Consider the following 27,389-nt stretch of genomic DNA (forward strand, 5'->3'; position numbering starts at 1 on the left):
TCTGGCTAATAGCATTTTCTTTGTTTTGGCAGTGACATTTCAGTGTTGTCAGTGCAAAACAAACTATACTCGAGGCATAACATCAGTATCAGTAGTGATTTTAGGCTCATTGCCCAATTTTGCATCACAGCTGACATTTAAGGTCTGATGTAAGCTCAGGGAACCTGGAGGTAAAGTGGAAACATAAACAAGAGGCTGCTGAAATAATGTTTCTGGAAAACAAGACTTTTAAGACAAGTACTCACATTCAAGTTGTCTCCATCAACTATAAATACTATTTCTTTAAAGCCCATTTGTTTAGTTTACTACTGATTTGTTTACCTCAAACGTCTCCAAAACAATAGGTGCGTTTGACTTAATGCAGCGCTGTGCAGTGCTGGACTTAAAATAAGGCATGCTGTTTAGAAATTGTGTCCGACACCGGCGCTGCAAAACGTCACCATGTCGCATGACATTAAAACCTCGCGGGAGCAAGGCGGCTGCAGGCGCCGAGTCCGGCGGCCGCAGTTGCTTTTCCCCGGCTGCACCAAGTTGGAACCACACTTTTGCCTGGTCTCGCGGCATTTTCTTTGCAAACGACGCGAGATCAGTCATTGATCTCAGCTCACAGTAAGCTCGCGCAGGTAGAATGTGTCCAACTTGACGGAACTGTTTTTATTTCCCGCCCCTGCTGCTATGGCGGGTGGATTATGGCGGCCGCCGTCATCTCTAACGTAATGCCGTAATGCCTCACAAAAATAACGCAGCACTGCCCTCTAGAGGTCAGAGGTTGGAACACGTCTTTAAATTAAACTTCATGTGTTATCATCATAGACTGTATAAAAGGTAAACATATTATCTTATGTTAACATCATATATTTAATACTTTCGGTTAGGTATTATAAGGAGTGAAATTATAAAGTTAAAACTGTATAATTCTATACGTTGTCATGGATTGCATGCAAAACATCAGTTTGTTGCGCTTATAATTTTGAGTTTTACGAGAAAAATGCATGGTACTCTCACTTAAGTGCCAGCTTTGGAAAAAAGCTAAAAGCTTGTTAGTGAATATATGGACTGCGCGTGCGTCGTGCTCTTTTCACGTTCAGGCGATCTGCTTGAACAAAAGAGCTCTTCATCGTTCTTCGATATTTTTTATAACACAGCTTAGAGGCGATAGATAAAGACAATGGCGTGTGGACAAAGACCTTATGGATACAAACTTCCATAAAACAGTATATTATCATTTTATCTTAACACAGATAGGCCTATGTTTTTGTAGCTTTCTATTATCACAAATGAAAAGGCATTAGTCACAACTATAAAGCAGCAGTGTTTTTTCAGTGTTTCAGTACACAGATCTTTTACTTACTTAAAAATACCATTACCACAGTGTAGAAATACTCTATTATAAGTAAAAGTCATGCATTCAAAATAGTATGGAAATAAAAGTACAAAAGCATCAGCGTACTCATTATGCAGAATGGCCCTTTTCAGAATATTGTATAATATTATGATTATTTGTGCAGTCGTGTACAACACTTATATCATAATTTATTATGCTGTTTTATTAGTTTCTTATTTGATATTATTAATCTCAATCTACAAAATAAATGTGGAGGGCAGTGTTTGCCTCTAAATTGTGGTGGAGTAGTATAAAGTAATAGACAATGAAAATAATAGTAATAGTAGTAATAGTAATAACAGTACCTCAAAATTGTTCATAAGCACAGTACCTGAGTATATGCACTTACCTTCCACCACTGGAACGCAGGTAGGTTTGACATTAGATTAGATTTAGATTTAGATGATAAATACTTGTTACTGTAACATGTGATACTAAAAAGCACATTTATATAAGTTTTATAATTAATTGATTGTGTGATTCTTGACTTTTGATATAGTTTGACAAAATAATCTTATCTCTTGAAAAAGCTTGTGGAAGCAAGCTTATAATAATAATAATAATACATTTTAAATGTAATGGCATACAAATGAAATTGGTCACATTTGGGAACACATAAATTCAGGAAGTGTAGACTACCTTCATATAAATGAGTGTAAACAAGCTATCAAACTGTATTTGCAATTCTCAGTCTGTCCACTGGATGGACACATTGAGGTGTCTAGTCCTGGTAATCTCTAAGGTTCCCACTCTGCTGCACTCTTGGTGACACAGATGCAAAAATACGGCCCTAGTTTTAACACACTGTGGTAAAAACACTGACGAGAAATGTAATTTACAAATTACTTGCAAGCCCTGTGTTTCAGGATAGATTTCAACTCTGTTTTGTCTTTGATAAAGTTGTTAATAATTAACTGATCTGATCTGTCTTTCAATTCAATTACTATTTTGGTATCACCAGACTGCCCATCTCTTCTGATGTGTCTTGGATCTTAAGGGTGACACATATGTGGGGATCAGGTTACATTATTTGCACCAGAATCAAGCCCTGTAGAGGAGGGTAAGGAGAGGGCGGCTGCGGAAGGATAATGAGATTTTGACTCCATTATACCCTGAGGATATGGTTTCAGTTTGGATGTACATCCACTGTGGAAATTACAGCTCTGAATTCATGACAGGCTTGGACCAAAGTGATATTAGGTTAACATTGATGCAGTTCAGTGATCTTATTCAGAGAAACTATCAATCATTTGTAATTAAACAGGGTACAATGGTCCATGTATCTATCCATCAAAAGGAGCAATGCTACTAATGTCATAAATTAATCCTTTTACATATTTTTGCTGACTCTTGTTGCTCCTGGAGTTGTCATCCGATAAATAGAGGAGGTAGGCAGTGATGTGATGTACTTCATGAGCCACCCGTTTCCCTCCCACATCAATGCAGCAAACAAAGGCAGAGAGCGCGTGAACCCGAGCTGACCGCCCCCCCGGCAGAGAACACACAGAAGAGCTTTGGTGAAGCTCCATATGCAGTCTTCATTCACGGATACTAGTTTGTATTCAGTGTGTAAAGCAACACTACAATAACATGTCTATGCATTCATGTTCAAATTATACAAATAGTTATTAAATATGTCTATATTAATACATGCAAAAGCAAATAGGTTGATTTTCACTGTGACATGTAACACTAAGGAATACACAACAACTCTGCAACTCCCATTAGAGACAATGAGGTCATAGCCTTGGGATTTGGGGGGGGGTTAAGGTCAGTATATTTCATTTTAATATATATTCTAATAGATTTCAATGTACTGTATTTATTTTTAGACAGACAGAAAACAGTGTTTATTTTGTGTACACAAATTATTACTCAGTCAAGATCCAAAAGATCCAAAAGAAGAGAATTACTTTAATGTAATAAATTTTCATATCTTGTGAATGCAAATTATTGTCCTCTAACATCGAATGCTAACATGCTCACAGTGACAATGCTAATAATGATGTTTAGCATGCATTAAATGCCTTAGTTTAAATTGAGGCTGATAGGCATTGTGCATGTTGTCATAAACCAGGGGTTTAAAAGCTCGGATAAAGGCAGCCACCAAAAGTACTGGAACACTTACGCATTACTTTTATGACATCCCATTATAAGTCTATATGTATTATTATGGAGTTGCCAACCAGAAGAGCATTTATGAGGTCAGACACTCATGTTGGACAAGAGGGCCTGGCTCGCAATCTCCGTTCTAGTTCATCACAAAGGTGTTCAATAGGGTTGAGGTCAGGGATCTGTGTGGGCCAGTCAAGTTCTTCCCCACCAAACTGGGAAAACCATTTCTTAATGGAGCTGGCTTTGTGAACGGGGATATTGTCAATCTGAAACAGCAAAAGGTCAAACATAAACTGTTGGAAGAACTAATGTCTAAAATTGTATGTTATAGCATTAAGATGTCCCTTAACAAAGACCACACCATGGTCTTTGTTACTCCAACCACAAATGTCAAAACTTGTGGTGGCACTATAGAAGAGCATCACCAAAGTCAATGGGATTCATCACATGGGGACCATGAATGTCTGTACTGAATTTAATCAATCCAATAGTTGTTGAGATTTTTGCACCAAAGTGGTGCACCAACCAACAAACCACATTGCTATCCCCAAGTCATCCCTCTGGACTTTGGGGCTCCGTGGGATTCAGCTAAGAAGTAAGTTAAAGAGGCTTAGAAACTAAACACAGGTGACTGTGTTTTATGTGCATACTGTACACATGTTGATATTTCCACAATAAACACAGGTATCAGTGGTGTGGTGTACATGCAGGTTTAAAAGTGTCTCTGTCAGAACTAAAGGATCACTTAGTGTATAAACTCTTGTCCAACTTTCAATGCTAAGGTCATGTAGGTATGAGAAGCGAAAGTGAAAATGTAATTTCGCGTCCCACTGGCTGCCCTGAAGAATTTTACCTTATACAATACCTTATTGTGGTTACAGGCATTTATTTGCACATCCTTGTCGTCAAGCATATCGTAAGAAGTAGACAACTGAACAAAACACAAAAATCAAACAATTACTTTGACTTCTCTAAGTAGATAATTAGCCCGCCAGATATTCATGGCATGAACTCGGCAAGCTTATTAGCCGTAGCTAGCCTATTAGCATAATGTAAAAACGTAGAAATAACCTTGTATACATCATTGACCACGTTAACTCAATGAAGGGAAGCTTTACGCGTCTTCACTTAATCCAAATCTTCATGAACATTTAAATATACAGCAGCTAACGTTTTAAGAAACTATTAAAATATTAGTTCCGCTGTGTAGCCTAAACATTATACAGGTCCTTTCAGACATAGGCTGTGAATTAACAAAAAAAACATTATTTTATTAAACATATATCATTCTTATGTTTAACTTAAACGTATTTAATGAACTTAAACTGTATAACTGAGTGATGACAGCGACACCTGCAGTGGTCCCAAAGACCCTCAGGGGTCCTTGTGGTCAGGCTCTGGGTGTCCTCAGCACACTGAGTTGTAGGCTATTATTAAAAAGTAGAACAAAAAAAAAAATAGGGACTGCAAACAGATGGCAGCAGTTTCACATCTCCCACCCACACTGTTATATAATTTGATATGTATTCATATCTAAAAATACATTTCCTTTACAAATGAGGTTAAATGGATGAAATCTAATTCATTAATCAAGGGTCTTACTTGGGGGATTTAATCTTTGATATAACAGTTGCCAAATCATGCACTTTTATTACCGTGCTAAACCCCCAAGAAATGATATTACATAGGCTACAAAAATGAACCCATCCTTGTGTTGTTGGGAACCTCCTGCAGTCTCGCTCCCAGGGGTCCCAGATCGTCCCTGAAGCCACCCTCGTGTAGGCTACATCTCAGCACACATTGGATATGCAGCCTACTCGCGGATGGGCGGTGCAAGGCAGGCTGTGTAGCTTGTGCGCATGTGATGTAGCGGTGCAGGTCACCATCATTATCATTACTGCATGGTTTGATGTCCAACTGGAAGAAGCGAGGATTTGCAAAATAGCAGCGTTCAGAGGACATCGCGCTTCAGACCGGAGACGCCGACAGATCAGGTGACATCATGAGCAAAGTGCAGGGCGGGATGAAATGCGTGAAATATCTGCTTTTCGTTTTCAACTTCATCTTTTGGGTAAGTCCGCTTTACTAACGGTTTGCATAGAAACCTCGTTGTTGCTGTTTTAAAATGTTTTGAACAGCCTCTCACCTTTATTTAAATTATTTTGTTAGAGGAGCCGATATGTGTTTGATTCATTTATTTTAAATGGTTATCAGGCTTTGTTTGTATGTGGAAAACCTGTTAGTGCTCCGCCTTATCCGAGTGTTTACATGTTCAACATACTGCAGGCATACAGTCTGTCTGTTGATGCTGTTAGATATGGTTTTCAATTAACCTGGTTTCGTGATACACTGGGGAACTGGAATCTTCATTGTGCACACTGTCTCTGCAAACTACTCTCTGACTCTCTACTGTTTTTCTTAATTCTCAAACCAGTCCTGTGTTAGCTATGTTATCAACCATCTTATAGTCATCTAAATCCATTATGAACCGCTAATAACCTCATTACAGCTCTTTAAGGATCCTTTCTCTATGTACTGCTTGAAATAATTACTGAGTAAATACAATTACAGCCTGTAAGCCACTAAGCCTTTTATGTAGTATGTAATGTACCATTGTCATCCTGCAGCTCAGGGTGTTGCTACTTTTCCAACACACCCACTGCTTACATTTTCTCTCATGGTTTGGCAGTACTGTGACTTTCCTTTCTTCAGTTTACAGACATGGTTAATCTGTTCTAGTCTTAATCTGAGCATCATGGAGGGTTTTGTTTTGGGCTGTTAGATCTGCTCAGATAAACTTACCTGTGGATTCACTTGCGATTTTCTGTGCAGTGGCGCCTTATTATCTGTGTTTGTAGTGGGAATACACATTTGGTAAACATGGTTTAGCGCCATGGTTTCCAACAGTTTTGGCTTCTAACCCCTTAAAACAAAGCTACTGTTTGTGTTGTGATCCCTCATCACAGGTTGTGGACATACGCAAACTGTTAGACCAAAGAGTGAATGAAAGATTCTTTCTTTTCGGGTTGTTTTATTTTAATCATTTTGAGTGACCCAAATAAATTAAATAATCCAAGAAAAAAGTTCGAAAAGGTTTTCTGCTTTCCCATTCAGTTAAACATCTCTCAATCCTGCAGACTTGTTCTGCAACCCTCTGGGGGTCCTGACACCCAGGTTGTGGACCACTAGAACAACATCATCGTCAGTTTAAGCTCCCACTTCAGATTACAGATACATGTGTTTTGCTTAAATTACTCCTTTGTTTTAATTCAGCATTAGTTCTACGTTTCAGTTTTGAAAAAACAGTAAATGAAAGGACTGCAACTAACAATTGACTAATCTGCCAATTATCGTCTTGTCAATAAAATGTGTAAAATTAGCAGCAAATGCTCATTACAGTTTCCTAAAGCCAGAGGCAATGTCTTCAAATCGCTATTTTTGTCTGAAAAAAGAGGCTAAAAGAGATTCAATTAATTGTCACAGAGGACAAATAAAAGCAGCACATCATCACAACTGATAAACTGGAACCAGGTACCATTTGGTATTCTTGCTTGAAAAAGGACTTAAACAATCAATTGATCAATTACCACTTATTACCAATAGCTACAGATTCATTTTATCGAGTAATCCACCAACTGTTTCAGGTCTAGATGTTATTACAAACTCTTGCAACTGTTGTGGATTGATGGACATTTTTTACCGCTAAACGATACAGTATATGTGGATCCAAACGGCTGCATTGACTCATATGTGCTCTGTAAGACGATCACTTGTCTTACCAAAACAGACAGCGGCCTCTTTGTTTAGGAGTTTCGGGACTGAAAGCGGAGCTGTTGTGGTTGGAGCCAAAAGGGGCGTACAGTACGTGTCATTTTGGGGTGCAGCGCCAAACAAGCAGCCGATGCCAGTGTGAGTTACATCACCCAGGCACTGTGAGGCTGGCACAGCCTGTGGCTGAAATGCACCATGGGAGATGGACCACTGATGCTGTGATGCTACCGTTTAGATGTGATATTTTGATGGTCCATATGGAAACACGAGCTGCTGTTACTAATTGTTTGGGTCGTCAGTAGTTGCAGATCCATTGAGTCGAGAAAAGAAACCATAGATTGAACAGACATCTTTGATTACGACATGTTTGCCTCCCAGAATTTGATTTCTTAGAGTTTGCTGTTAAAAGTTTAAAGGTTAAGGTGATTTTTTCACCTGGAAACTCTTATCTAATCAGATATCATATCAGATATATAAGCTACAGAAAGAGAACGAGAAATATAGGTTGGAATTTAGTTTATAATTTGTTCAAATTTGGATTTGTTGTGTCAAATGTTGTAGAACTGTTTTTTAGTTATATATAAAATCTCTTGAAAAGACTATCCTTTAGCGATATACACTAATAACATTTAGTATTAAAACCCTTCATCTGTCTTTTAATTGAATATAACATTGGCAGTTTAAATCAAATAATGCCAGTTAGCTGTATGTAAAAAGTCAGAAGAATGAGCTTTCTCACGGTGACACCTGGGTTCAATCCATAACGGTTTATTTATGGTCAAGCTGTCCCAGGGTGCAATGATGTCCTCTTAATGTTGTGACAAATACATCAGACACATCATACCTGATATTCTGTTTCTCAGCTTAGACTATACATCACCATAGTGCCATTAAAGTATTACTAAGATTGTTGCATTGGATTTTTTCTTATATAAAAAAATTTAATTCATAAAAATAACTATTCTTTTGGCACATATGCAGCTAACGATCTGTATGAACAAGTCTGAAACTGTTGGATTTTTTTAAAAACCTGGTGATGCGTTAACATTTATGGCAGCAGTTTGTTTAGAATAAACATAAGAAAAAACGAGCAGTGAGTGTCAAGAGCCACTTCGCTGACGAGACAAAGACAAGCGCAACACCTGCAGAATCTTAATCAACAGACAAAAAGCCAAAGGAAAAAAAAAAATGACGGGCCTCGGTGGTAAACTTCGAAGGGATTAGCGGGCAAACATGCCATAATGTTTAGAACTTATCACAAAAGACAGGACTTTGATCTTAAAAAACAAGGACCACATTTCAAGAAAGTTCAAGTGTGAATTGCTATTCTGCAAAAGTGTGTAATTATGACATGAATACTGATTATATACGTTATCATTCCTCAGCTGTCGGGCCTGTTCGTGCTGGCTGTGGGACTTTGGCTCAGGTTTGACCCAGAAACAGTGGAGCTACTGACAGGCGATGGCGCCCCTAACACCTTCTTCATAGGTACGTGCAGCCTCCAATCAAACCTGACCTCATGCCTACAGATCATAAAATATGGAGCGACATAATGAAATTTGAAAATTTGAATTTTGAAAAATAAACTCATGTCTCATTTAGACACCGGGTCTGGTTTTTATAGAAGTTCTTTGGATGTATCGAACCTCTTAAAGCCCACCAGGTCGCCCACTTGAGCTAGTACTAAACTGCTCACACGCATACAAATATAAATGTTTAAACTTATGTCAGTATGGACACGGTACGTATCATTAGATTGGTTAGATTCTCCGCAATTATATAGTTCAGTTCATTTTATGGAAACAACAGGCACCAAAGTATAATTCATTCAGATTTATCGGCATGGTAAACAAGAGAGTCGAAAAATTGATTATTCATATTCCTTTAGTCCGTAAGGTTCCACCGTTCAAAAGAATTAAAATGTTTTTTCATAATAATCAATCCAAGTTCAAATAACTACGATAACCTTCAGCTTTCATCCTTTCTAAGGTAGGCTACCACAACTTTGATATGGGGCTTTCTCTCTCTCTCTGGGCATCAGGTTGGCCTGTGCGCTGTCTCTCTGAGCTAGATCAAATTAATGATTCGTAACTGATATGTTATTCGCCTAATTTTTATACAAGTAATATTCATTCTGGTTTAAATAAACAGTTTTATAGTAGCCTATTTCCCATCTTTGCAAAGCAAGAGTTTTGTGTGAAATGATGTTTGCAAGTATTAAATGTGAGTGAGTGAATTTATTTATGTATTTCTTTTTGGGTATAAAATAAAGAAATGTGTAAAAACGTGTAAAAACAAACATTTCTATATGTCCCCAAATCAATCTCTTTTGAGGGCAGTATTAGATTTCATGCGTGATGACGTCAGGTTTTATGGTACATTGTAAAAATAAATCAACAAACCCTTGTTAACTTCTCTGAGGATTCCCCACCGCCATTTTAACTCACTTTTCTTAGTGGTTTCAACCATCATTTATATCCTTACTTAATAGCCCCATTTTAAATCCTCAGATATGCCACCACAACGCTGACGTGACAGATGGTGGGAAGTGCCGAGGAGAAGTGAAAGAGTGCATTTCAAATCATTATTGCCCCACTAGTAGGTAGTGCTCCAGTTTGTGGGTTTATGGAGAGAATTGCAAATTTTCCTTGATTTTCCTTTTTCTGGAATAATATTAATTGATCAGTCAGAGATGCTCAAACAATGACAAATGGACCACAGCCTCTAACTGATTAATGAACAGCTCGGTGTCTCTGCTGAAACATCTTATATGTTTGAAGCACTTTGTACTGGCTTTTGATTGATATTCAGTGACGAGTTCCTTTTACAGAGCTCAGAATAAAACACACAGTATTTGACATGATTAAAACTTACAGTAGACTAGACAAACACCCTTCAGTGTGCAGTAGTGTTGCAGTACTCCCTACAATAGGCCTTCTCTCTCTCTCTTTCTTTCTCTGCGTAAGAGTGGATGATTAGAATGAAGCCTATTCTTGTTACTCCAGTTTAGACCATGACCTAAAATGGTGACTTCACTTCATCAGCTCTCTGCTGTGCTTTCATGGAACTGGCTGCCTCCCTTAGGACATGAATAGCAGGTCGGGTGGGGCATGTGAAAGGACTCTATCCTGAAGACTCATTTAATAGCAGTCATAATACTGTACCATGCAGGGCGTGTTTGTTATATATCTAAAAATAATAATAATAGAATAAATAAAGTAGCTTTTAAAAATGTGAGAAAGAAAGGCACAGTGGGATCAAGTTTTTTAAAAAGTAATATGATAAAAGCCTAATTGCAGAAACACGCCAAGAATACAGCCTAAAAAACGTTACAGTAAACACTCAATATAAACTTAAACTACGTAATGCTGTCATGCACAGCATGCAAGATATTATTCAAGGTGTCGCTGAGCTACAATTTACTTATGTTCTCACAATTATCTGCTTATGCAAACTACTGTAGGTGAGATCATTTTTGTTCAGTTTGGTTTTATTTGACATGCAAATACCAGACCTTATCAGAGCTTGTCCAACTTGTCTCACACATTTCTAATGTGCACACTTACTTAAGTACCTCAGTGTACCTTATTGTACTTCACTACACATTGCCACGCAATATTGCACTTTTCACTCCACTACATTTACAATTACTTTGCAGATTAAGATTTAACTTACAAAAGATAATCTTAAAACATCTATTGCATCTTTTTATAGATTAAACTGCCCAATAAATAAAGCTGTCAGAATAATCTACAACATTAAAATGCATCAGTAATAATAATCCACTAACGTATAATGAAACACTGAAAGGGGACGATCTGCAATGAGTACTTTAAGTACCTTTTGCTGATAATACTTCTGTAATTTTAGTTTGAATGCAGAACTTTTACTGGGTAAAAGTGTTGCTACTTTTACTCAAGAAACGACTGCAGAAGCACTGATCTGTCCTGGTGCGGCGCTTGATGTAAGGCAACAACAGACTGCAACAGATTGCTGAATGCAAAGTTATCAATTCATCTACATATCTGAAAGGGCGTGCAGAAGATCGACCGGCAGTCTTACTGAGGAGCCTTAGCAACAAAATAAATATCATCATGAGCTTCCTGAGCAGAATGGTAGAGTCCACATTTACCTCTAGCAAAGAGGCTAAACAGAGCAATAACATAACAAGGCAGCATTCTCTGTGGGTGAATCACTCTCCATTCTGACACCTCTGTTCTGTGCATATAAAAGATGCAGACAGAGAGAAACCTGAGACACAGCGAGATGTTTACATTCACTGATATGTACTTCTACAAGCTACCAGCGCTAACAAGGAGGAAGTAGCAGTTGGAAGTTGCCTGCCAGATAGCTCCAGTTTCAAGTGCAACAGTAAAACAGTGCATGTTAAAGTCAGTGATTAAGTGATGGAAAACATCACGAGCCAAGATCAGTTCTCTGTAGACACTTTGTATATACAGTAGAAGCTGTCTTGGCCCATTATATTTTCCATTGCTAACCCAGACACTCTGCTTTGAAGCAGCGTATCCCTCGCCTCCGTCCCCCGTCTCTTCACCTCATCTTTACCTTCCCTTTCGTTCAACAGCAGGAAAACAACAGCTTGCCATCCCCCCATGTGGATTAATTAAATTGCTGCAGTGGTTGCTGTCTATGTCACTGATTAGGCCCTTAGCATGGACCTCAGGGACCAGTCCGGTGTATAGTTACAGTGTAAAGGGCTCAGTAGTGAGGCCTGGGAGCAGGGGAGTAGACAGGGAGAGGTGACGACATCCAGGAGCTGGTGGAGGATTATGTCTAATTCTGCAGCAATCAAACCCGTGAAAATGTGATTTGCCTTTCTACCAGACAGATGGCATCTGTTTAACTGCTTTACCCTGCAGGACCATGAATGCATCAAGTCTGAGTAATTGGAAACAACACTAATGTATCAAAAGAGTTACCCAGAAGCCTTGTTTCTCAATCAACTTTAATTCAAATGTGACCGTGATACTGCACAGAGTCTGACTGTACCTCTGAGACATATATAGATGGGGAGGATTTCCAGCTTTTAGTAGCTTGCCTGCAGCAGGACATATCCAGCGCCTTGTTTTGTTCAACACACTGACAGATGGGCACTGCAGGTTTGAGTTACTGGACTGCCTCTAAAAGCACCAATCCATCTTGAAACCCATATTGCACGTAATTTAGACTCAGTGACCACTACAGCAGGACACAGTTCATACACCGATCATAAATCTGACAGATTAAATATTTTCAGTTATCACTCATGATATACCAAGTGGAGGCAAAAAATACCATCTCACAACAGTGAGCCAAACAATAAAAAGTGCTGGCAGATTGAGTCAGAGATTCTCTTTGTGTCTCTCTTTCATCCCAGCTCAAAGTTTCTAAAATTCACAAGCTGCTGAACTGAAGAAGTAGGCTTAGAATCAGACTTAATTGTGTGTGTGTGAGGGGTGGGGGTGGGGGTTAAAGCTACTCAAGGAATTTCCGCCTACAAGTTTCTGCTGTTAGCCAAACACAACAACAGTCTTTTTATAAACATTGCACAATTGGTGAATTCTTTATTTCCTGATTTATTTCTGCAGAGCATTTTACAGTTCAAAGTTTTAATCTATCTGCCTTTTCTCTCCTCAGCTGTGTACATCCTTCTCGGTGCAGGAGGGTTGATGATGATCGTTGGATTCTTTGGTTGTTTTGGGGCTGTACGTGAATCTCAGTGTCTTCTGGCATCGGTGGGTTGAAGTGCTCCAAAGTGCTGCCTCTCGTGGCATTACTCATGCACTATAGTGTTGTGTTTACATATTCCTTTACTACAGATATACTGTATGCGACACAGTCCCTCTGAATTTTTTAGGGTAATGCTTTATTTTTACATGTGTGTCATTTCTAAATTATTTCCTTGTGATTTCTATGAAGCTTCCTGAAAAGATCTACATGCAATGTGGTACTAATTCTAGGGGAAATAAGAGTTTGATTGGTATATTTCCAATTAATTAATCCCAATTAATTGCTAGTGTAACCAAAGTCAGTGCACAGCAGGTGAAAGCAATGTGAGGTTTGCCAGCAGACAAGTATACAATTTAACAAGTCTGGGGATTAATATTTCTCATAATAAATGGACAATTTAATATTTACTTTGGTTTAAATTGAGATTTTTTTTTCTTTCAAGGATATTCATATTTTCCCTTGAAGTAAAGTTGTGCCAAATGAGTTCTTCTCAGGAGACTTCCCTAGGAAATTGACAAAACAATCTCAGAGATTGTTTGCAAAATGATTAGGAAATGACTTGTGTAAAATCAAAATTCTTCATCGCTAGAAGGCAATAACAATCCTCTTTTTTTCTGTTCTGCAGTTCTTTGCTTGTCTTCTGATAATCTTTGGAGCAGAGATCGCTGCTGGTGTGTTTGGATTCATGAACAAGGAACAGGTACAACAAATTAAGCACTTAATTTTTTGAAACAGATTGTAATATGGCTTCTAAACCAAAAATGTCTTTTTTATCAATAATAGATTGTTGAGGAGGTCCAAAAGTTTTACAGTAGCTCCATCGCTGATGTCTCCAATTCAAATGCCACTGCAATAGCATCGATTTACCACAAAACTGTGAGTAAAACTTGGCTTGTGTTCAGTTGCCTCCTTCACATGGTTGTCACAATTAACACCACCTGCATCAAAACTTTATTCTTTTTGTACTTTTTACATGAACAGCTGAACTGTTGTGGAGGCTCTACATCTGACACATCTAACACACTTTGTGAAGAGACTGCAGAGGACACACAGGTGAACTCATGGCTGCTATGACACGTTACACCCACATGATGGCAGTACAGCCTCATTTTAAAAGAGCAGCTGGAATTAAGTATCAAATCTAAAGTTCACATAAAATAATTCACAGCACTTGTAATAACAATATTAATGTTTTACTGTTGTTGTTGTTGTTGTTAGGACTGTCTCACTGCAATAACAGGCTTCTTTGATGAAAAGCTGCATATTATTGGATACATTGGGATTGGTGTCGCAGGAGTGATGGTGAGAATGTTCAAAACCTTGAATTTAAACTTCATAAACCCAGAAATGGTGATTCCACTTCACATTCATTTTTAAACTATCTATCCTCACTTGCAATTCGCTGGTTATGCTGGGTTGTGATACTTTACATGAAGCTCCACAGATGTTTTAACGTGTTCCAAAATGTGTGTGATTTCAGATCATAGGAATGATCTTCAGTATGGTTCTGTGTTGTGCCATCAGGAACAACAGGGAGGTTATATAGATGGTAAGTTGACTCACCCCCCACCCAGCCGGCTACACTGATCCTTTCATAAGCAATCCATCTGCATAAGAAGGGAAACACTAAAGTTACCATTTCAATGTCATTTCTTATAGTCCAGAGAGAGAGGACAATACATCCCAGTTGTTCACTGGCCAAATTCAACACGATACGCTGGATCGTTATCCTTCACACCTTCTCCTCAACTCCACCAGCACTAAAAGTGTATTTCTCTTTCCATAACACATACTCTGCTTTTGGCACAACTCTGTGACATTCCTCCATTTTAATATATTTTTGTTTTATTGCTGGCGCTCCACAGAGGTGACAGCGCAGTACAAGAAGCCTTCTTTGACACAGGAATGTTGTGTTGCTGTAAATATGGACACCTACTTTATGCACTTGCTGTTAACATTATTTATCGTGCCCTTTATAGCCCGTTTTATGCTATTTACAGGCCTTATGCCAAACATACTTTGTGTGCTTAAATGTTTTGAGGACTAGTCTACCTTTTCACAGCAAATTTCCATTACGTGCCTATTTAGTCAGAGACAAGCCTCCAGCTACCGTGCTATTTATCTATTCCTCGTGATTTGAATATGTACAGTGCCTTGCGAAAGTATTCAGCCCCCTTGAACTTTTCAACCTTTTGCCACATTTCAGGCTTCAGACATAAAGATATAAAACTGTAATTTTTTGTGAAGAACCAACAACAAGTGGGACACAATCATGAAGTGGAACGAAATTTATTGGATATTTCAAACTTTTAACAAATAAAAAACTGAAAAATAGGGCGTGCAAAATTATTCAGCCCCCTTACGTTAATACTTTGTAGCGCCACCTTTTGCTGCGATTACAGCTGTAAGTCGCTTGGGGTACGTCTCTATCAGTTTTGCACATCGAGAGACTGAAATTTTTGCCTATTCCTCCTTGCAAAACAGCTCGAGCTCAGTGAGGTTGGATGGAGAGCGTTTGTGAACAGCAGTTTTCAGTTCTTTCCACAGATTCTCGATTGGATTCAGGTCTGGACTTTGACTTGGCCATTCTAACACCTGGATATGTTTATTTGTGAACCATTCCAGTGTAGATTTTGCTTTATGTTTTGGATCATTGTCTTGTTGGAAGACAAATCTCCGTCCCAGTCTCAGGTCTTTTGCAGACTCCATCAGGTTTTCTTCCAGAATGGTCCTGTATTTGGCTCCATCCATCTTCCCATCAAATTTAACCATCCTCCCTGTCCCTGCTGAAGAAAAGCAGGCCCAAACCATGATGCTGCCACCACCATGTTTGACAGTGGGGATGGTGTGTTCAGGGTGATGAGCGGTGTTGCTTTTACGCGAAACATAACGTTTTGCATTGTTGCCAAAAAGTTCGATTTTGGTTTCATCTGACCAGAGCACCTTCTTCCACATGTTTGGTGTGTCTCCCAGGTGGCTTGTGGCAAACTTTAAACGAGACTTTTTATGGATATCTTTAAGAAATGGCTTTCTTCTTGCCACTCTTCCATAAAGGCCAGATTTGTGCAGTATACGACTGATTGTTGTCCTATGGACAGAGTCTCCCACCTCAGCTGTAGATCTCTGCAGTTCATCCAGAGTGATCATGGGCCTCTTGGCTGCATCTCTGATCGGTCTTCTCCTTGTATGAGCTGAAAGTTTAGAGGGACGGCCGGGTCTTCGTAGATTTGCAGTGGTCTGATACTCTTTCCATTTCAATATTATCGCTTGCACAGTGCTCCTAGGGATGTTTAAAGCTTGGGAAATCTTTTTGTATCCAAATCTGGCTTTAAACTTCTCCACAACAGTATCTCGGACCTGCCTGGTGTGTTCCTTGTTCTTCATGATGCTCTCTGCACTTTAAACGGACCTCTGAGACTATCACAGAGCAGGTGCATTTATACGGAGACTTGATTTCACACAGGTGGATTCTATTTATCATCATTAGTCATTTAGGTCAACATTGGATCATTCAGAGATCCTCACTGAAATTCTGGAGAGTTTGCTGCACTGAAAGTAAAGGGTCTGAATAATTTTGCACGCCCAATTTTTCAGTTTTTATTTGTTAAAAAGGTTTGAAATATCCAATAAATTTCGTTCCACTTCATAATTGTGTCCCACTTGTTGTTGATTCTTCACAAAAAATTACAGTTTTATATCTTTATGTTTGAAGCCTGAAATGTGGCAAAAGGTTGAAAAGTTCAAGGGGGCCGAATACTTTCGCAAGGCACTGTACATAATGACTGTGCCTGCTCCCAGCCACCACTCCTCAAGTATTTCTACTTTTAAAGCACAATAGAGAAAGTGTAGACATGATATCAACCCAAAGGGTTAGGAAAGGTCTGATGATAAACTGTCACTTTGTGAATCTCCAAATTCATCTAGAAGGTCATGAGTAACAAACACTACGTCTCGAGCTCTTCTGGAGCATGTGTGAACTGTAATACTGAGCTAGTTTGCCTTTTGTGTGCATTATTTTGGATGTAAATTTTGTTGGTGTGCCAATAAGATGTGAATTATAAAATAATGTAGTTTATGTCATACTGTTAACCATAATAAAAAAACACATTGGGTGCTTTTATTGATACGTTTGGCTTTTTTCAGTTTCCCCCCTATGAAGTGTCTGACTCACATGTGCTTCTTGTAAAGTGCAGGAGTGTGCATGCATGTAAATGATGTGGTCGGTGAAGTTCCTGAACACGTCAGAACTCTGTGTAGACTCATCAACAAGAAATGGCAGCCATTCAGAATAGCAGCACACTGCTAAACCAGTGTTAAGTGATGAACTCGGGATTCGTGAAGCAATATTACACTGGCTGGACAAAATCATCTCTGCAGGAGGCCCACTCACCTACTTACTTATTGCTCAGACAAAGTGAGAAACTCCATCAGCAGAGGAAGGCCAGACGATGTGGATGAAAGTTTTGCAAAAAGCATGTAAACCTTGTGTTAAGAACATTGTATAAAAGAAGTGGACATAATGTGAGGCCAATGCAGAAATGCCTTAATTCTTTCTAATGGCAAGCAGGGTGACTCCACTGGTGGCCTCAGTCTCTAGTTTCAAGTCTTCTTCAATACAGTGATTTTCATTATGTAAATGATGGTCCCATTTACAGTAAAAAAAATAAATAAATAAAATAAAGCACAGAATAAAGCTTTCACATATCAAACTGTGTTTTAAAGAATTTAAGCCTCTCTGGGATACTCTAGGGCTAGTTAAGATTTCACGAGTTAGTGGTTTTTGATTTATACAGGGTCTAAAGTGGTCTAGGTAATAGACTTTTTCACAAATACATTAAAAGTTATACAGATTTGAAAGTGGGTCTCAGACAGCATTAAGGTTTTACCTAAAATGTGTAACACGCTTTCAAGAGACGCAAACACACGGAGGACTGGTAGCTCAGCAATGTAAGTCAAGTTTCCCTTAAAGTTTCCCCTTAACTTAAAGTAAGTTCAGCGTTATTGTTCACTCACTCATTCATTCCCAAATAAACATTATTGCATGTTTATCCCACCAGCGTCCATCTGGTAATTGTTATGTTGAGTCATGGCTTAACGTTACTACTACTTCAAACACAATGTTTATTCTATTCAAGGTAGGGCATTCAGTTAAGGGTGACACTGTGATGGTATCGTTGGCGGCATTCAAAACACTTAACCGTTAATGCTTTTTCTCACCCTCCCACAACTATGCTGCTTCCTATACCGTTAACAAATGACCCTGCATTTAAAAAAAAATGATTACACTTAACAATTTCGAGACAATTTGCCGAAGACTTCAGAACAGCAAAAATGTTCTTTCAGCCTACGTAAGAAACGTCGTCGGGCTAAGCCAATCAGAGGCAGAGTAGGGCGGGGCATACCTTCGCTGTAAGCTCTTTGATAGGTCCATGGATCGGACTCGCAAATTCTCAAACTGGATACCGGACTCAAAGATGGCGCGTATTTCTTTTCTTTTCTTTTTTTTTTTTTTAAATCTTTATTTCATCTCTTAGACATTTTATAAGCAAGACAAAAGTATATAAAATAACAAAACATAACATGACATAACTAAAACTAAAGAACAAAAAACACAGGAGTATCATGTGACAAACAACAAAGGCATTACAGAAAAATATTTAAATCTTAACATATTGTAATTGTTTTGCATTTACTGCTTTTTCATTCTTTAAAACAAATAAAGTATTAAAGATGGCGCCTATTCAGTCCAATGAGAATTGCTTGCCTAACGCCAATTAAGTTTGAAGCGTCCTGGATTAATTCTGCCGTGCTAAAAAAGAAAAAAGGGTCTTTACAATTTATAAACAGATTTTTCAATTGTTCTTCTTGGTGCCAGACTTATTGGACTTGAAGCCTATGGGAGAAGCAAGAAGTATACTCAAACTTAGCCTAACGTTTACTTCCTGTTAACTTTCATGAAGAAATCCTCTACCAAATGAAAGAACAAACTTCAGAAATAACTACATGGAGCAGTCGGGTCCATAAAACTAACATAAAACTTACATGGAGATATAGTATTTAGTTAATATACGAATCAAATGAAATATACCTTGAAAACTCATGAAACATTACCTGAATAGGTACCTCTATCACCTGGCCTGATAAACTGTTAATCAGTAAAGTATACTAAACTAAATTTCAGAGGGAAATACTGTTCTTTCTCCACCAAGTTAACTTTGCAGATTCAGATTAATAAGAAAATGTAGTTATGCAACACTAGTAGAACATATGTAATATAGTTAATAATGTGATGATGTTAACTAGGACTGCAACATGTTAGGGTTATGATTATATATATAGCATTGATAATTTTACCTATCCCCTTCATGTAAACTGCAAAGACTGGTTTCCCTACATTTACATGCCCCTTGTAAAGCCATCAACTGATCCATGACAACAGAGTGAGTGCATTGCAAGTTTATTGTACAGTACACAGTATGTACAAAAAGCCATCACAAACAAAACATGGTAACAGTCATCTTTTACATGCTTAGTCAAAATAATGCTTGTTTCTTTAGAGAGAAATGTCAATCTGCTCTCATAAGGCATACACCAAAAATACTCGTGTAAAGTGTAGGTATGCATATTGAAATGTCTAAACTGAGGTTATGTGGATAAACATACATATAATGTGCATGAATGCTTCTCAAGTATTTCACATCAGGTGTGTAACAGGACATTGTTATGGTTTGGCAAACTTATATGGTCCCATGTCAATACAATCAGTCCACCTAAACAACAGAGTTTCTGCTTAAAATGTTAAGGGAAAATAATAATATAATTTTGCAATAATGTGTAAATTGGACCTCATGTATTCCCCTCAAAGCCTTGTTATCAAATGTTAAAACAGAAAAAGTACTGCAAGCTGCTGCATTTCAGCAATCCAAAATAAAATGAGCATACAGATAAAAAATAATGTGAAAAGTGAGATTACACAAAAATAGGTCTATTGATGGAGTGAGCTCCCCTCCCTCACAGAGGGAAACGCAGGACTGTCTTAGGGACAAAGAATCACACTGCAACTGTGAGACCCCCAGCCCAGTAAGGCCAACAGCTTCAAGTGCAAACATTGGCCATATCCTAATGAATAAGTCACAAAAGTGTTTAGTGCAACACAGCTGTCAGACCATACACAAGATGAAATCTTAGGTCTTCAGACCCTGAAGCCTTTCTGACTCAAACAAGTCTTGTGGAATTTAATTTTTTTAGTTGTTGTAAACTGGTCTGATGTAGCTGCCAGTTGTTCCCCCAGGAAGGAAGGTCCTGTGCATAGCCAGCCAGCAAGTTGATCCACTCTCATGGAGAGAGGAGACTTAGAGGCGAGTTGTCCATAATGTATTCGCCAATGCCAACAAAGTACATAACCTGTGCAATGCCAAACAGAGGAGCAATGACCAGAGCTCGACAGCCGGCACCTTTAAGGAAGGCAGACGGTCCCTCCTTCCGCATAATTTTACTGTGAGAACCAGAGGAATGGGTTTATTTATACAGATGCACAAAAACAACAGAAGTTTAGTTAATGTAACAATGACTGACTCAACTATCTTACCTCACACAGTCCATAACGCCATTGTAAGTCTCCTCATTGGACCCTTTGTTCAGCGACTGCAGTCTAGTCTTCACCACTGGATAAAAAAAGAAAGATTAGCATTCCTGAAACATTACAGAGGTACTACTAATAAAACACTACACAACATGGCTGACAGGGCTCTCAAAACTCACCATCACAGGGGTTAACAGCCACAGCGGCAGTAGATCCGGCCACACAGCCTGAGAAGAAAGCCCAATAGAAGGGTGATGACTCCTCAGGCCTGGGTTTGCCCAGGCTGTTCAGGTTGGCAAATAACGGGAAGTAGACAACAGAAAAGGGAACATCCCTGAAAGAAATTAAACAAAGTGGTTATTCATACTGAAAACCTGGTTCAAAAGTAACTGGTCTAACAAGTTAACATGGTTCCTCCTCAGAGGGGAATAAGAGTTTTACCTCATTAGTGTTGCCCCCAGACCTTTGTAGAGCCCCTTGATGCCCTGCGTATACAGGAGTTCCTTTGCGATCTGTGTGGCAGATACAGCTCGTGGTGCTGAGACCACCATGCCAGAGTTGTAGGAGCGGCTGAGCACGGTGTTGGTGGCCACAATCTTGGTGGCCGACACCATGACTGGCTTTTGCTGCTGGGCCGCTTTGGACAAAAGACAAAAAATTATTTAATATACACAAGATACCATTGCCGCTAAGAAGCAGTGTTTGTAATTAAATGTCGACACAGATAATATTCATTATCAACTTTGTATTCTTCTCACCAAGTCTGCCCGCATCCTGTAGCTGTATCTTGAGCATTTCCATGGGGGTAGTGACAATGACCTGACTCATTCCTGCACCACAACCTGCCAACATCTCTTTCAACACAGTCAGCCCCTTTCTGTTGACAGGAGAAATATTAAGCAACACAATTGATGGGAAACTGTATTTTATTAAGATGAGGATTTCATGAGATGATTTTGCTTACCCATCCTTGGTCAGATGATGTCTGAAGAAGTCATTAGCAGCCAGCTTGATAGCCTTCTCAGGAGTGACCAGGGTCAGATTTACAGCAGCACCTGAGAAGGAAAAAAACCCCAAACAGTTAGCACTAAAGTCACAATCACGTTGCCATTTAGAACTTTTACAAAGACATTCCCTACAACTATCATTTCAAACATTATAACGTAATAAGTCCATTGTATAGCTGATGTACACACAGGCAAGTCAAATGCTCAATTTAAAAGTAGCTTCAGTCATGATGATTGAAAGAGATTACAGCAACAGAAATTACATCCAAAACATGTTTAAGAAGGGAAATGAGAAACACACCAAAACACAAGACAGAAGTAATGAGGGTTGTGAATATCCAGAGGAAGATGCAAAAAATAAATAAAAAAAAGACTATGAAGTATAGTGAAGTCAATTTATGGTAAAACAAACAAAAAAGAAAAAACACACATTAAGGAAATTTGTGTATTAAAAAGTCTACAAAAAGTAAGTAGGTTAATGACAACAACAACAGACCAGACAAATCAAGAGACATTAGTGAAATGAAGAAACATTAGTAAAATAAAGAGACGTTAGTGAAATAAAGGGATATTAGTGAAAGGACAGATCAAATCTTCAACCATGTATTGTGTGCGCAGACTTTGGGCAAGCTTAAAAACTCATCTGTGAGACTGTTGAGCAGCTAAAATAAACTTTAGTTCCCCTAGATTCATTTTCAAGATCAACCAAGATCTGCAACGACACAATTCACTGTATATAAAATGGAGGATCTACAACAAGTGGACAGGAAAGTGAAGAGAAAGCCAAGTAGTTATTAACAAGTAGTCAAATTATAGAACATATAGATGGTAAAACAAAAACGTGTGCCTATAGTTTAATAGAGCAGTATTGTAAGAACCATGTAACGATTTGCCTCCAGCGTGGCTGCGCCTTATCGGCTAGCCTTCAATATCCCAGGGGGACCCAAGTCTGTAATATGAAAAACACAGATGCAAACAGCATTCCTCACACAAGCAGAGACCCAGACTACAGGTCTCAATTTTCCTCATAGTTAACTATGTCCACAAGATCTTACTTTTCTACATTAAAATCAATGAACTTATAATTAAACAGGACATGTGTTTACTGTATGAATAATATTTTTAAAAAGAAACACCAGAGCTTAAAGCCCCAGAACCACTTTGCATGATAGCAGCTTTGGCCACTCCTCCTATACAACATATTCCAACTCATAATTATATATTTTTTAGTAAATCAAGCATCCCATGCACTCAAAATTCACTGTATCTGAACCCTGGGCAGTATGCACCCAGTTCTAATCACGTAATCAATGTTTAGCCTCACCATAGAAAGATCTTGCCCTCCCCTACATGTTCGAGCCTACTGGTTCTTAATATTCAGATGTGAAGAAGTCTTACCTCTGTACATGCCAAAGTACCCCTCTGATCGAACCGTTTTGACAAGGCAGTCCATCCTACAGAAGGAGAAAGAAAGAAACATATCAAAAAAGAAAACATTTTACAGAAGCTTAGTTATTGATTTATCACAATGAGCTTCACAAGGGTCAGGGAACAGTGACTGTTCTAAGAAACATGGACGCTGAGGGGGTAAACGGAGCAGTACATTTCCACCCTTCAAAAGGCATTTAGACCACCTCCCTGGAGAGGAATGAGAAAGATGAATGGTCGTCATGGTCCATCAAGTCAGGAATGTCCCTAATTCTACACATTCATCCTGAGGCCCTGCATGTGTCATTGTGGGATTAGCAAAGATAGTATTGGATTATATGTAGACGTAGTAGGTTTAATGCCAAGAGATTTGGCAAATAAGAGTGTTGCTGTGGATGACAACAGAAGCTAAAAATACTTACATGCCCTTGTAGACCTGCTGACCTTGTCTCTGATTCTGCAACCTGGTCTTTGCCAAGTCAATGGGGAAGACACAAGTAACCCCGACAATGCCAGCAATACCGCCATTGATGAGTTTGGCTGGGAGGCTGAAGTAAGTCAAAAGAAAAGAATGCCAACATTTAAAATGTGGAAATTAATTTCTAACTGAAATAGTGAACAATTCACTGGGGATAGGTTAATAATTTGGGCTGAAATGAAAGTTTTCTGGACAGCTTTTGAATTGTGAGGATGTGACGCTTTTCTCTGTTAAATTCAATCTGTCTAGCTTGTGGACAACTATGGGAAACAGTGATGGACATTTTTCACTCTTACGGACATAGGGAAAATTATCATTATCAACATTTAATGAATATAATAACTATATAATGTAATGAACCATCAATTAAGACTACACACACACACACACACACATACATGAGAAGCTGATATTAGGTAATGTTTGGCAATTTGTGCTTGAAAAAAAAAAAAACCCTCAGTGGTCAAAATAGATCTACAACTCTCTTGTCAATGGACTGTAATGAAATTACATTATACTAGGCTAATTATATATATATAGAACTAGAATGAATGACACTCACCTGATCTGCTGCTGAGACATGTTGACTTTAAAAAGGTGAAGAGAGAAGTGTAAAATGTAGTGATGTAGATCCAAGTGTTCTTCAGTCAAATCAATGAGTAGAGTCCTAGACAGAGAACACGTTAAGGGGTTATATAACACAGAATATGTGGGCAGGTTTTTGAGATCTCACAGACGTATGTACATAGAGCTTATCCCATCCGCAGCAAACGCGTTGGCTTATCTAGGTTCATGCAGAATCACGGGACAGTGACGCAGCAGCTCCGCTACTTGCAACATGAGTAGTACAACCATGAGTACAACCGGTGGGCGTGTTCTTGCTCACATGCCGGAACACCATAAACGGTCATTGCACCTTTCAGACATTCTTGATACTGATCGAGAGCGAGAGTTTGAGCTGAATTTCCAAGTAACATGCAGGCAGCGGTGTTATCTTTGATTAACTTCGAGTTTTAAAAAGCGATCACACCAATGCTCAATAATGACAAAGAGCTTTCGTTCCGTCTTTTGGTACAAATATTTCCCTTTATCGCATTTAAAATAAAATGTTCTGCATTTGTTTATTAGGTTAATCTTCAATTGCAGAAAATGCAAGAGATGAGTAGTTAAAAATAAAAAAGGGGTAAAATCCATTTCTACACAGCTTCGTTTCAACAGCTGTTACTCTCAGTTTCACACATTACGGTTGGTTAACTCAGGTTAGCAGGCGGCAGCTCAAGATCCCCATTCAGAACAATGCTCTTCCTAAAACACGAACAAGTTGGCTTTCACGAATAATTTAATGACTTTAAAACACATACTGAATTACTTAAACAATAATTCAAAAGCTTTTACTTACCAGGAGATTGTCTGGTAGTTATTCTTTAGGATTGTTTCGAGCCGTTAATGTCTACTTCCGTCTACCTTGCCGGGCGCTTCTGCTAATATAGCTGTGAGTAGAATGGCTGGAAATTTCCATTGAGTTTTAAGCGCCGGGGTGGGGGGTAGGGACGGACTCACCCAAATGCAACCAATCACAGCTTACTTAGCTTGCACGCTAAGAATTCATTGGGGAAATTTGACCTTCCACTTGCTTTATTGGAGGATAAATCGATCAATCAAACTGTCCAACCAATCATACAGTTACAAAGATGTTTTAGGGTGTGTGGAGAAATACACTATTGTTTGCCCTAGACTATAAAAAAAAGAGGTTTGACGGGAAATTGTTATGGTTACAAGTTAAGGAATATGGATACAAATGCCAATGGTTAGACATTTTTAAGGGTGAGGTCAGTGAAAGGGTTGTGAAAAGGATCATGAGGTTAAGATGAGATCACTCTTCTAAGCATGTTGGTTACACCAATGAGATGACATCATTTATTCTGTTGCATTCTAGTATATTCTATTCAGGTGCATATTGTTTGGTCCTAGTGGTGCAAAACAACTACCTACACGATACATTAGTAAATACACTACAAGCACTATTCTGAGGTACCTTAACTTGCATAATGCTGCTTTGTACTTATACAAAGTAAAATAAGTTTCGGAGACTGATGAAGAATTAACATAGCATGGTTTGTTGAGCCCGGCTGAGGAGATACAGTGCCAGCATACAACATGTGAACACGTCAAATGCCAACACCAAATGTGAAGGATAACATCTTTTGGTCCCTTTTATGTTTCTGTCTTCCCCCTAGTGCTTGTAGGTTTCTCTATTAGGTCATCTTTCACCTAGAACAACTGTCTATCTAATCTTTGTCTGACTCCCATGCTTCGTCATACTGGAATACATCACTATCCATGAGTTGTACTCTAATCTGTGGAGCCAGTGAGTTCTTGTAAACATTCTTGCAGGACTCAACCTTGTAAGATTCCAAGAGAACACTGACATCTGCTAGCCTGACGCCTGAGCTACTGTCTCTAATTAATCAGTCTATTGTTATCTTCCTGACAAGGACAAGTACATGTGAGAACTACCTAAAGCTAGAATGTCAGAAAACATTTATGCGATTAGTTAAATTACTCTAAGCCATACCTATCTTACCTTTCCCTGTTACATCAACAACGCCCCTTGAGAAATATTCTCAACAGCTAGTTACTTCATAGATTAAGATACACACAAAACATGCCATCAGTTTATAAAATATGATACTGTTAATAATGAATTACCAAACAGTATGCCACATAGTTACAATTAGCTCCCTTTTGACTTGTAACAACATTAAAATGCTGCTTACATGTTAATGCATCAGTAATAACAATAAAATAATGTAATATACAACAACTACAATTTATACAACTCTGATATGTAACCATTTCCTGCATTATGGGTAGTGTTTTAACTGAATTTTGCTGATAACTAAAGTAAGGTTGTAAATAATCTTACTTGTAATGGAGTATCTTTAAATTGGGTTATTGCGACTTTTACTTAAGCAAAGTATCTAAATACTTCTTCCACCACTGATCCTGGTTCTTTCATGTCGTCCTTCAGAAGGACACATGTAGGTGGGGGAGCTGAGGCGTTTTCCCCTCTCTCTGTTGACATGTATCCAACAGGTTTTGCTGGAAAAGCAACAATACCCAGTGAATTCACCTTAGATAAATAAATGTAAAAAAGTAAAAGTACTGATGTGTTAAGACAAACCTATAGCTTGTCTAGGTTAAATCAGGAACAAAAGGTAGTCTATTGAATTACTCAAAGGAATTTTCATGGGTTTAGACACACCATCTGGTAAATTCTACTGAATAGGGTCAAGTTGCAGGAGCTCACAGTACCAAGCTGCATAATATGCAAAACAACTTGCCAATGCCAAAGGCAAGAGGCTTCTTGTTAGCTTTGGAAATGGGTCACCTGAGAGGTTGGGTTTAAAGGTATAGACACATTCCAAGGCATTAGGAACCTGTTTTTTTACTGCTGATACATGACTGATGTTGAAAAGTTGTGTAACTCTGGGTGGGATGTACAGGTTTTAGCCAGAATCTTTTGTGTTTAAATGTATGTCAGCTTGAAACAAACAGCCAAACTCCTAGTCACCCAGTTTTCTTAGAATAGGCGAAGCCGAATCAGGAATCAGATAATCAAGGATCACAAAAACAGAAGATAGAAGAAGATACATTTCCCAGGGCTTGGGCTGACTGTCTGTTTTGTTAAAGGTTTTGAACAATTTTGTAGATGTTCAGGATCTGAAATAATCTACATGATATAAAACAGTATTCTGTTCAATAGAAAAACTTACTAGATTGATACTAAAGAACATTTATTCATATATATCATTGATGTGTATGCTCTTGCGCTGGAACTAGTGTATGCGTTACAATGAAGGTTATAAAAATGTATTTTTGTCTTCAACAATA

General features: G+C 38.5%; 2 protein-coding genes and 1 long non-coding RNA gene across 4 annotated transcripts in view; 1 reads left to right on the forward strand and 2 right to left on the reverse strand.

Annotated features, from left to right (window-relative positions):
- LOC119886943 overlaps window positions 1-390 on the reverse strand; it is a 34,647-nt gene extending 34,257 nt beyond the window's left edge. For both annotated transcript variants that reach the window (XR_005441574.1, XR_005441573.1), the window contains exon 1: window positions 246-390. This is a non-coding gene — a long non-coding RNA (uncharacterized LOC119886943). The remainder of the gene's footprint in view (window positions 1-245) is intronic.
- Window positions 391-5,341: 4,951 nt separating this feature from the next.
- Window positions 5,342-15,220, forward strand: tspan2a (tetraspanin 2a). The gene is made up of 9 exons (XM_038695448.1): window positions 5,342-5,570; window positions 8,656-8,758; window positions 12,908-13,005; window positions 13,626-13,700; window positions 13,784-13,876; window positions 13,982-14,053; window positions 14,219-14,302; window positions 14,481-14,549; window positions 14,660-15,220. The coding sequence occupies exons 1-8, from the start codon at window positions 5,502-5,504 to the stop codon at window positions 14,544-14,546; spliced, it is 660 nt and encodes a 219-aa protein (XP_038551376.1). The 5' UTR covers window positions 5,342-5,501; the 3' UTR covers window positions 14,547-14,549; window positions 14,660-15,220.
- Window positions 15,221-19,441: 4,221 nt separating this feature from the next.
- On the reverse strand, window positions 19,442-25,037 carry slc25a55a (solute carrier family 25 member 55a). The gene is made up of 10 exons (XM_038696343.1): window positions 24,895-25,037; window positions 24,058-24,162; window positions 23,440-23,565; window positions 22,988-23,043; window positions 21,547-21,637; window positions 21,341-21,459; window positions 21,024-21,219; window positions 20,762-20,916; window positions 20,589-20,664; window positions 19,442-20,495 (listed from the first exon to the last, which is right to left on the reverse strand). Exons 2-10 carry the CDS (start codon window positions 24,075-24,077, stop codon window positions 20,336-20,338), a joined length of 999 nt encoding a protein of 332 aa, XP_038552271.1. The 5' UTR covers window positions 24,078-24,162; window positions 24,895-25,037; the 3' UTR covers window positions 19,442-20,335.
- Between the last annotated feature and the right edge of the window lie 2,352 nt (window positions 25,038-27,389).

The sequence above is a fragment of the Micropterus salmoides genome, unplaced genomic scaffold (assembly GCF_014851395.1).
Source record: "Micropterus salmoides isolate LMB-PRFRI ecotype aquatic unplaced genomic scaffold, ASM1485139v1 Ms_hic_scaffold_4, whole genome shotgun sequence".
NCBI classification, from domain to species: Eukaryota; Metazoa; Chordata; class Actinopteri; order Centrarchiformes; family Centrarchidae; genus Micropterus; species Micropterus salmoides.